Raw genomic sequence first — 11603 nt, 5'->3', positions numbered from 1 at the left:
TACTGTATCTGAAGTCTCTTTATATAGACCTTAGTGGTCCCTAATACTGTATCTGAAGTCTCTTTTACATAGACCTTGTGTTGTACCAAATATAGTTAGAGCTCAAAAAGGATAGAAACTTACCCATAAAGCATAAGCAGGGAAATAAGTGGTTGGAGGTTGGTTGGGGAGGTGAAGCACTTCTTATCAAAAAAGATGAAAATTTCCACCACCATCGCTGCACTGATGGAGTAGTTCAACTGGACAAACAACAATAAAAACAATAAGGGCTGGCGTGCCATAGATACTACGTCTACAAAGCTTTTTCATGAGCCTATTGAAGTTCTTGTAAGCACCATTATTACATGCCATTGACTTTAATGATAAGTGCCAGGTATATCTTATAAGGTAATCGTGTCACTGTACTATGTCCCAGAGGAAGTTGGCCATCCAGTAAACCAATGGACTGACACCACTGACAAACTGCAGGTGTTTGGCCTGAGTGACTCTCTCCTGGATTAAATAGAGGACGAAGCTGGCTGGAACGAAGGACATGGCAAAGATGACACAGATGGCCACCACTGCATCCACAGAAGTGGTCAGGCTGGGGAAAAGATAGAGGGAAAATATCAGAGACTCTTTAAAAAAAACTGCCTGGATTACAAAAAACCTTTTCTACTCAAGTGTCACACCCAGGCTCTATTTTTGAGAAACTCACAACTGTCCTGGGCAGCGCTATGCCCCGGATGCAGCAATGGTGCCCTTGCAATAGATAGCAGAGTAGAAGGACCCAGGATGCCCCTTCCCTCCGCTATCTATTTGTAACGGCAGGCTTTATCCCAGCACTGTACATCTGGTCAGCCAGACTACTCACACCGTGATTTCAGAGAGCTGTTCTTTGGTGAGATTCAGAGGATGGTTGATGGCAGTTATTCCATAGTCATCCAGGTTAGCTCCTTTGGGCAGGTTTGCACGGAGGATGGCGTTGTTGGCCACATTCATGAAAGAAACCACGGCGTGCCAGCCCTTATTGTTGTACCACACCTGTTAAAAGACAGGGAATGATGTACATTGAGTAATGCTGATTTATAGGCTAATGATTGATGACATAGACACGTCAGCTACAACTACAGCAGTCTATCACATTGTGCTATACAATGAGGCTGCTGGATCACAGGGATGAAGGCTTCATCCTGCTGGCGAGGCTTTACTAGACTGACCTTGACATTGTTGGGAGTCTCCATGTACCTGAGAAACGTCCCCATGTCCTTCAGCATTTGTTTGGAGCATTTGCCCTGCAACCGACAAATTCCACGCCCAATTACAAAAGAAATCCCAGAAGAGCAAAGTGACACACAAATTTCATTTTGAGTTTTAAAGCCACACCCCAGTAACATTGAGCAGTCGTCCCAGCTGTGCTGCTAGATCCTGGATGGTCTTTGGCTGCACCTCTAAAACAGGAAGCTGTCCTCCCACTGATATGCCTCCATACCTAGACACCACAGAGAGAAAACCCCTGCTGACATCTGCAAAGCTTTGCTATTCAGGGGTGCAAACTCATCAGGGGGGAAAAAGTGACTGCGGGAAGAATTTTTTTAAATCAGCATTAAAAAGTGGATGAAATGTTGATTTTAGGATGAGGATGTAGGGGGAATTTCACCCTAGAATTACTGTTATAACTGCTACAAATGGAAGGGGGACATCAGTTCATGGTACTTTCAAAAATAAATAAACTCGTTGGATCAACACAAGTGACTTATTTTGGATTTGAAAAAGAGATTTCACTGAACTGTGACAAGTTTGCACCCCCGCTCTAACTCCAGCTCCTGCAGTCCAAAGCTGTACCACACCATTACAACCACTGGAGGGAGAACTTCACCACTACACACAATACATCCATCCATGTAACATACTGTATGTCAAACATACATACAAAATAGCCATTTTTGGCTCTAACTATGAACTGACAATGAGGCAGTTGGATACAAATTTAAAATTACCTTTGTTCATTCACCCAATATTTGCTCTTCAAGCTGAAAGAGATTAACGTTTCAACTTTAGAAACTACTTTAATAGCTTCTTACAGTGTTGCACTTCTACATATATACAGTATGTATATCTATGTATATATACATATACACATATACACGTGCGTGTGTGTGTGTGTGTCTATGTGTCTGTCTATATGTACAGTATATGTACAAGAGTACTGTACATTCTTTGTTATATGAGCAAATCTCAAATAAAGTTTTCAGGTATTAAAACTACAGTTTCTTTGTTTGTGTGCAACTACAATATATTTCAACATATTAATGAAAATAACAACAGTATTTTTACCAAGAGTATTTTTAGTTTTGGTCTAATTTGATACAAAGTACAGCTCATTACGTCATATTAATGATTGTTAACACAAAGGTTACGATTATTGTAGAGGTGAGAACCTATAATACATTGATTCTATTTGGTCTAGTTATTAGATACAGTTTTTGCTTTTTGTAGTACAGAGATCTTCTTTTTGAATTGCTGTGACGGTGAAGGTTCTCATACCTGGTACTTATGAGAGTGGGGTAGGTCTTCACCAGGTAGTCCGAGATGTTCCTGCCTGTCAGGTCCATGAGAACATCTCCTGTTGACTGGATCCTCTAATGCACAAAGGAACACATTCAATATGAGTAACCCATCAGCAGTGGACCTATAAATGTATGCCATTTCAGTTGAAAAAGGGGAAGTGAACCAGAAGTCATCGCGTAATGCACAATAGTGTGTACTGAAGGAATCTAGTGACCCGAGCAGCTACCTGTGGAGGTGGCAGGCCTCCAGCTCCCGCGGGACATAGAGGGAGCATGCTGAGTTTCCTGGGTGTGCTGCACTGACAGTCTGGAGACGGCCTGAGGTAGCTCCATTCTGGGCCGGCCAGCATGTCTATCAGGACAGGGTTAACCAGGGGCATCTCCCACTCCGTGGTGATGTTGTTACATGGAAAATCTCTACCAGTGGGAGAAATTGACCCATGTAGTCAAACAAAGATGCACAAAAGGCAGGCTGGGGGGGGGGGGGGGGACAAAATGGTTTCAAATCAGTGTAGGTGACTCACTCCAGTGGTTCATCTGCCATGCAACGAGTCCCAAAGCCAGGCTTGTCCAACAGCACCTGACCAAGGTATCGCATCGGAGCATCCATAGGACGCTCGTTACTGTAATGGACAACATCACCCAATGTAATTAGAGATGTTTTGGCCATTTTAGCCAAATTCAGTAGAAAGTATTGCACTGATCTCATTCCTCATATCAGCAAAATAGTGCTTGGTCCCTGTGTGTCCATTACACCAACCTGAAGAAGGTGTACTGTCTGCCATACATCCAGGGACTGAGAGTCAGACTCGGATACTCTCCAAAAGGTGGAACGATCAGAGTGAAGGTCAGTGCCAGGAAAACAAAACTGGCAGGCAGCACAATCTACCAAACACAGACACATATCTGCCACTTTAAAACCAGACCAAATGTGTACAGAGATTGGGGTTAAAGGCCCTGGTCTGTCTTGGAAAATCAACTCTAAAATTCAGATCTGCTGATTCACTCTACCCAGCCTAGTTTTCATAGCTTTATCTTATTCAAAATCCAAAATATAGCAAATTAATATTCTAAAAATTAAAATGTTATTAAGATTACTAACAGTTGTTTGACAAACTACAGCATGGTTACCTGGGAAAAGAAGTCTTTGTAGGAGCGCATTGCGTGATGCAACCGCTTGATCAGCAGAGCGAAGAACTGTTTGATGGTCAGACACAGACCTCTAACCTGGTAGGATCCCCTGCCCGCATTGCCTTCTGGGACATCACAGTGGCCCTGGCCATTAGTGTGCAAAGCCCCATCTGTCTCTGGAATACAGAGGTCATGTCAAGTCTGACTGCCTGATGCACATGCAGTGTACATGCTATGTCGTCTTCTGTGAGCGGTGTTCAAAAAGCTCTCAGCAGTGCTCTACCTGCCTCAGTAATGTAGTTCATCATCGTCACAAATATCATCTGAATCAAAGTATGTATATATGATAAATACATCAGTTCATTACATCTTACTAGTCTAAAAGCCCAAGCCAAAGCTCTCTGCATTACACTGTTGTCAGGAAAAACACTTTTTCCAATGTTTTCAGGGAAGGGTTAAATGCGACGTCATTGCCCAACAAGTCTAACTATTCAGCAAATTTCTCAGTTTACTTCGCATAACCTTCTCATTTAACAAAGTAATGTTAAATAGGAGTCTTATTACATCATATAATAGACTCTAAATCCTCTTGAATTTGAAATTGATGTTTTTTTCCCACAACAGCAGCATTTGTCCTGCGCTTTAAGCTAAAGATGTCACCTTTTGGTGGTTCCATATCAACTGCCACTCTGTTGTATCCACAGAGACTAGCTCGACAGATCTGTCGCAATGACTTCATGTCTGAGAGAGTTGGAGGGTGGGAAACGAAGAATGTAGTTCACATGACAAGTACACAACTACACATTCAGACTCACAACAAATCAACAGGACAAGAAACAGAAACAAAAGGAAAGTGCAACAAAAACAAAACTAAGAATCTGTCTTATGCAGGGGGACGGTTATAGACAGTTTGAACCATTGTCTTATCTTCGTAAAGTCTGCGTCTGTAATGTACATTTGTAAACTCTTGTGATTTAAAATCCCAGCTGCATGCAGCAGTGCTGTGATTCCAGCAGTTACTATTCATTTTGTAATTGTTTCCACGCACCTCCTCCAGCGATGTGTCGGACACCCCGAAGCTGCTGAGGCCGGTGTCCACCAGGGTTTCCTCCAGCTCCCTGAAGAGGCTTGCATAGGCCTTGGGCTTGAAGTTGCGGTTGGGCAACAGGAAGGTCAGCTCCTGGCCGATGGCCTCGATGAGACGGGCCTGCGGAACGTGATGGTGGATCAGGGCGCTGATGCGTTCCATGTCTCCTGGAGAGGAGTGGTAGGGGATGACTTTGCTTTATTTCAACATTCATCATTCGCTAATTGCTTTTGTTGTTTCATTTATTATCTTATTGCTTGCTCGTTACTTGTACTCTTTCAAAATGACGCACTACAGACTGTAAACTGAGCAGCATAGTGAAATGTCTGACAACTGGCAGGAGTCACGTTTTTTTGGGGGGGCATTTTCAGCCTTTATTTCAATAGGACAGCAGAAGACATGGAAGGGGAATGACATGCAGCAAAGGGCAGCAGGTCGGAGTCGAACCCTGGTCCGCTGCGTCGAGGAGTAAACATTTCTATATGGGCATCCGCTCCACCAACCGAGCTACCCGGGCGCCCAGCTGAACGCATCTCTCTGTGAGTCAGAAGATCAAGAGTGTGTGCAAAATCCCAGCAGAGAATAAAGAACAACAGAAGAAAAACACATTCATGATGTGTCATATGGTGGGAAAAACTCCTTATCAAAGATGTGTGTGTATACAGTATAGATACTGGATATACATATACATATATAAAATTAAAATGACAGGTAAATAAGGTCATGTACTTCTCAGCACAATCTTCCAAAATTATTGTAAGTGATTCAAACAAGAAATTCCCATGTTCTAAAAGGAGTAGGAAGAAGTTCATAAACAAACTTTTAAAGTCCCACCCTTTCTCTATTTTTATCCTTTAGTAAATACAAAGCAATTTTATGCTTCACTTCATTTGTTGGCAGCAGGCTGATTATAACCAAAAGCAGAAAGAGCTTTTCATCAACATGACAATGAGATTATGCTCCATTACAGTATTCATTTAGACCCTGAACAGACTTAAACAGGTTCAAGGGGATTGGAAATGCACACTGAACTCTGAAATCTACAACATGATACTGGAACATACCGTCCATCTGTCTGTCTGGAGGCCGGCTCTCCTCCCGGTCCACTTTAAACTTTGAACACTTGGAACAATTACAGGAGCAATCGTCTGCTCGGTCGCAGCTGGCCTGCTGGATAAAAGGGATCGGAAACCCCCAATTACTCACTCACTCTTAGTCTCGCTGCGACTCCTTTACACACTAATCACCAAGGGAGTCATAAAGGTGCAACCATGGTATTAGTCAGTTTTTAAGTAAGTAATATGCAGTACTAGTCAAACAAGAATTGAATTCTGGCAATACACTAAATCCCATTTAACCCAAATTCATCTTCTAACTTTTAAAGCTACCACTCTGTACCATCTAAAGCATAATGCACACAAACACACACAAGTCTCTGTTTTCATAAGTGCCCACCTTTGGACTGTCGTGTTTCATCCGGCGCACAACAGTGAGGTAGAAGCCAGCGCCAAAGCAGTTCTTGAGGAAGATGGGGGAGCCGCAGCAGTAGAGGCGACCCTGAGAGATGATGGCCACCCTGTCGCTCAGCAGGTCGGCCTCGTCCATGTGGTGGGTGGACATGATCACTGTGCGCCCTGCAGCGTGGGACACAGCCACACCATGACCAACGGAAAAATAGAGACATACGAAAGAAGGACAAACTTTCTTTTTTATACCTTGACCAAGATCTAACAACACTGCTGTGCTGTAAAATAAGGAAGGAAAAAAGCTCACTACTAAGTTTTATTATAGAGACTTCAGTACAGCTGTACTGAATGTGGCATTGTAAACTAGTAGGTCCAAGAATATATGTGACAAAATTGGGATATTTAAATTGGAAGCATTTGTCCTTTAGAATTTAAGACAGAAAGAGTCTATTACTTTCTACATAACAGCTTTAGGTCAGAACGTTGCAGTTTTGGGGGTAGCTTAGTGGAACCACTAATGATGTCGATGATGTTGTTTCGAGCAGGAAACACACTACCGGTCAGAAGTTTGGGGGGGATTTACAAATTTCAATCCAACTCCATTATAGACAGAAAACCAGCTGATCTGAGTGGGGGGGGCTTTTCTTTAATGCAATATGCATTGCCCATGATCCGCAACCATTCATCCAATGTTCCAAAGGCTCATTCTGTTTACTAATCTGATATTATTTTAAAAAACTAACTAGAAAAACATTGGAGAAGCCTTTTGTAATTATATAAGAATATAATGTAATCCGACCTGCTGCCCTGAAAAACTGATCTCAGCTGGTGTTTTGTCTATGACAGAGTGCAATGGGAATTTCTAAGTGACCCCAAACATTTGACCGGTAGCGTAGGTTGAATTATTTGTGGTCATCATCTAACTTCTACATGTCATATTACACAGCATGACGAGCTGCACTAATGCACTGCAAAAAAAGGGGGGTCTAAAAACAAGATAAAGACACTAAATCAGAGGGGAAAGGTCCTCGGAACAAGGGAAATGATCTGTCCATGCAGCGACATCATTTTCACTTAACCAGCTTGATTTAAGATTATAGTGTAAACACTTAAAATAAAAACTTCACTCTTAAAACAAGATAAATTATGTAACACTTTTTAAGTGTCTAAGTTTTTTATCTTGGTAAGAACCAAATAATTTACAGTGTGCTGTTGATAATCATCAAGGGAACCTAATCATGTAACTTCAATTGTGATATGAAGGCAAGAATATGAATGAATTAATGATTTAATATTAGTTAAATTATTAAGTATACTGTCATCTAATGAACTAAACTCATTTAATGAAATATTTTCCACACTTTAGCTGACTACAAACTACAAACATGGCAGTTATTATAAATACGCTATGTTAAACAGCTGTGGCAAAACTGAATTCAAATTCAATTAAAAGAATGAATGAATAAATAAAACTTTAAAAAGCAGTATGAACTTCCATCTATTTTTAACAGATGGCATAACACATTTAGATGGCGTCATCCTATAAGTGCTTAATTGTATGTGCATGATGATGATCATAATTAGAGCTTAATTAAGACAGGTTGGACATTTGAAGGCGATTTCAACTATTATATTGGATACTGTAATAAACTTCTCCTTAAGTCTTGGGATCTGTATACTTTAGGAGCTACACAGAAAACCTCTACAGGACCATGACACCAGGGCTCCATACCCTCTTCTCCAGCAGGGGTCAGTCTTACCTGCGCGGTATTTGAGCAGCAGGTCCCAAATGGAGCGCCTGGAGTAGGGGTCCACCCCTGAAGTGGGCTCATCTAGGATCACCACCTTGGCCCCGCCAACAAACGCCAAAGCAACGGATAACTTCCTCTGCATGCCCCCTGGAAAAGAGCATCATAAAGTACCTATCACAAAGGGGGCACACACTGTATCAGTGTATGTGCATGCGTGTGTGTGTGTGCGTGCTTGCGTGTGTATTCTAGGAATGTGTCATTTATTTAAAAACAAAAATAAATCAATAACGAATGATCCATATACACTTTGCAGCAGCTTTATTTTGGATGAAGAAGCAGAGGCAGACAGACCTGAGAGGTTCTGGGTCAGCTCGTCTCTCTTGTGGGGAAAACCCAGATCCTGCAGCACGTTCTCCACCTCCTCACCGGCCTCTGCTGCAGGGCGGCCTTTCAGCAGCGAGTAGAACAGGATATGTTCTGCTACAGTCATACTGACAGAACCAAACAAGAGGAATCCAGTTACAACTAAAAACTTCTACTGCATGCATGTTTTTCTATTTATTTGGCTGTTGTTGTCGTCGTCACACTGTATGGTGATGAATATTGTGATACAATATAACATGCAATCCACCAAACTATTTGAGTCCCGTATTCTAACTGTGTGGAAAGTTACATACTACTGAAAAAGGGTGTTGTGTTGAGGGCACATTCCCAGAGACAAACGGATGGTGTCCATGTCTGTGCGGATGTCCTTGCCGTAGATGGTGGCGGTCCCGGAGGTGGGCGGGAACATACCGGTCAATATGGACCTGGGACAGAGAGATAACACAATGTCCCCTAGCTACATATTAACACTGCAAAAGTCAACTGCAGAGAACGTGAGATATTTTCTACATGTTCTGCCCTTATGGTTGTTGTGTGTGACATACATGGTTGTGGTCTTGCCAGCACCATTGTGGCCCAGAAAGGCAGTAATCTGGCTCTCATAAAAGCTGATGCTAAGGCCATCCACGGCTGGTGTGGAGCTCTGGCCGAACACCTTAACCAGGTTCTGGATGCAAACACCTTTCACCATTTCAGCTGGCTCTGCTTCAAAGAATGGCTGACCTGCAGACCGCGAAGACAAACACACGTGTGTTACTCATTACTGGACAAAACAACAAAAGGTGTTACTTTGTGTGCATTTCCCAAATGCTGTGAAAGAAACATATGACATCAGGCGACTGGAATTTCATAGGGTGTAAAGAAAACAGTTTCCATCATTTATTAACCAAGCATGAAACTGAGAAGCTAACAGTATGTGTTCACATATACCAGCAAGTGCAAACACAGCCAAGGGCACAGAGTTCCCACACAATGAGTCTGATTGGCAGAGAGGGGAGAAGTGAGAGCAAATAGAGAGATGGCTTCAATCCTGAATGGAGATCCAAGTGGAAAACTGTTACATCAACATAATTAATAAGATATGGAAGGACTTCTGTGTGGAATTAGGCTGCAATTTGTTCTTCAGATGTCACAAAGAAGCAGAGACGTTGATAGATAAGTTCAGCTGTAATGTGTTATGATAAAACCATGACACATAGTCTTATACCCTGTGATGGATTGCAGCTCTTGATGGGAAGTTACAGCGTTATGTTTGTTGGTTATGAATTTAACAAACTGCACCTCTCTGTGTCAGAACCACTGAGTAAATGTTGTACCGTCTGTTTTCCGGGTCTGCTCCGCCTCAGCCTGGTTCTCCTTGTCCAGCCGGTCACGCTGATCCAGGTGTTCACATGATTCTGTCTCCCCCAGAGTCGGGGCCGTCTCCGGGTCATCCTCCTGACCGTCGTTCTCCTCCTCCTCTCGTTTCTGCTGCTCTCCTTGCTCTTTGTTGGCCAGGTGATGAAAGCCTTTTTTATTCAACTCCAGTGTGTTGTTGTCTTTGAAGACAAAAGAAAGGATTTTAAAAGTCAGGGCTGAGTTCCGTCCCAGGATGACGGTCTTCCTCCTTGACACACATCTTTTCTGATGCACAGTATGTGGATAGGGAAACGGGTAAGTGAGTTGGCTTACTTGAAGCTGGAGCCACACTGTTGATCCAATAACAAGGCAGGAAGGGGAAGTAAAACGGTCGACCAATTCCATACTGGCCTGGAGTAAAAAACAGAAAAACACAAATACATGAGCTGTCGTGAATATGTGAATAAAACCAGTGGTGGAAGAAGTATTCAGATCCTTAACTTATGGAAAGTACTAATTCCACATTGTAAAATACTCTGTCAGCAGTAAGTCCTGCACTGAAAATGTTACTTAAGTAAAAGTATGTAAGTATCATTAAGAAAATCTACTTAAAGTACTAAAAGTAAAGGTACTCAATGCAGAAAAATCCTCATATTTTAGAAACTGGAAACGATCCAAAACAGTCCAAACACTTATATATATATATTGTTATATGTTATGGATTTAATGGTCCAATCCTTTCAGCTGTAGGCCGTTATATTGGCTAGTTAAAGTTACATTTTTTTTGTAAACTACATGTGACAAAACTAGAAACTAAAGTAACTAGTAACTAAAGCTGTCAGAAGAATGTAGTGGAGTAACTAAAGTAACTAGTAACTAAAGTAACTAGTAACTAAAGCTGTCAGAAGAATGTAGTGGAGTAACTAAAGTAACTAGTAACTAAAGTAAATAGTAACTAAAGCTGTCAGATGAATGTAGTGGGTAACTAAAGTAACTAGTAACTAAAGCTGTCAGAAGAATGTAGTGGAGTAACTAAAGTAACTAGTAACTAAAGTAAATAGTAACTAAAGCTGTCAGAAGAATGTAGTGGGTAACTAAAGTAACTAGTAACTAAAGTAACTAGTAACTAAAGCTGTCAGAAGAATGTAGTGGAGTAACTAAAGTAACTAGTAACTAAAGTAAATAGTAACTAAAGCTGTCAGATGAATGTAGTGGAGTAACTAAAGTAACTAGTAACTAAAGCAACTAGTAACTAAAGTAACTAGTAACTAAAGCTGTCAGATGAATGTAGTGGAGTAACTAAAGTAACTAGTAACTAAAGAACTAGTAACTAAAGCTGTCAGATGAATACAGTGGAGTAACTAAAGTAACTAGTAACTAAAGCTGTCAGATGGATGTAGTGGAGTAACTAAAGTAACTAGTAACTAAAGTAACTAAAGCTGTCAGATAAATGTAGTGGAGTAACTAAAGTAACTAGTAACTAAAGTAACTAAAGCTGTCAGATGGATGTAGTGGGTAACTAAAGTAACTAGTAACTAAAGTAACTAGTAACTAAAGCTGTCAGAAGAATGTAGTGGAGTAACTAAAGTAACTAGTAACTAAAGTAACTAGTAACTAAAGTAACTAGTGCCTAAAGCTGTCAGATGAATACAGTGGAGTAACTAAAGTAACTAGTAACTAAAGTAACTAGTGCCTAAAGCTGTCAGATGAATGTAGTGGAGTAACTAAAGTAACTAGTAACTAAAGCTGTCAGATGAATGTAGTGGAGTAACTAAAGTAACTAGTAACTAAAGTAACTAGTGCCTAAAGCTGTCAGATAAATGTAGTGGAGTAACTAAAGTAACTAGTAACTAAAGTAACTAGTAACTAAAGTAACTAGTGCCTAAAGCTGTCAGAT

The 11603-nt window shown here is 41.2% G+C and overlaps 1 protein-coding gene across 1 annotated transcript in view; it reads right to left on the bottom strand.

Moving 5' to 3' along the window:
* Positions 1–11603, bottom strand: part of LOC117937873 (retinal-specific phospholipid-transporting ATPase ABCA4-like) — a 39992-nt gene that overhangs the window by 6786 nt on the left and 21603 nt on the right. The window contains exons 18-38 of the mRNA XM_034862119.1: positions 10040–10117; positions 9685–9906; positions 8914–9091; positions 8662–8793; positions 8336–8475; positions 7994–8131; positions 6223–6401; positions 5829–5937; positions 4701–4931; positions 4341–4421; positions 3681–3856; positions 3310–3434; positions 3074–3172; positions 2777–2966; positions 2527–2621; positions 1980–2012; positions 1366–1471; positions 1200–1274; positions 854–1023; positions 406–583; positions 124–239 (exon numbers count right to left, since the gene is read on the bottom strand). Of these exons, the coding sequence (XP_034718010.1) occupies positions 124–239; positions 406–583; positions 854–1023; positions 1200–1274; positions 1366–1471; positions 1980–2012; positions 2527–2621; positions 2777–2966; positions 3074–3172; positions 3310–3434; positions 3681–3856; positions 4341–4421; positions 4701–4931; positions 5829–5937; positions 6223–6401; positions 7994–8131; positions 8336–8475; positions 8662–8793; positions 8914–9091; positions 9685–9906; positions 10040–10117 (2851 nt within the window). The remainder of the gene's footprint in view (positions 1–123; positions 240–405; positions 584–853; positions 1024–1199; positions 1275–1365; positions 1472–1979; positions 2013–2526; positions 2622–2776; positions 2967–3073; positions 3173–3309; positions 3435–3680; positions 3857–4340; positions 4422–4700; positions 4932–5828; positions 5938–6222; positions 6402–7993; positions 8132–8335; positions 8476–8661; positions 8794–8913; positions 9092–9684; positions 9907–10039; positions 10118–11603) is intronic.

Source organism: Etheostoma cragini, chromosome 22 (assembly GCF_013103735.1).
Source record: "Etheostoma cragini isolate CJK2018 chromosome 22, CSU_Ecrag_1.0, whole genome shotgun sequence".
Taxonomy (NCBI): domain Eukaryota; kingdom Metazoa; phylum Chordata; class Actinopteri; order Perciformes; family Percidae; genus Etheostoma; species Etheostoma cragini.
This window is presented reverse-complemented; position numbering and strand designations above follow the sequence as displayed.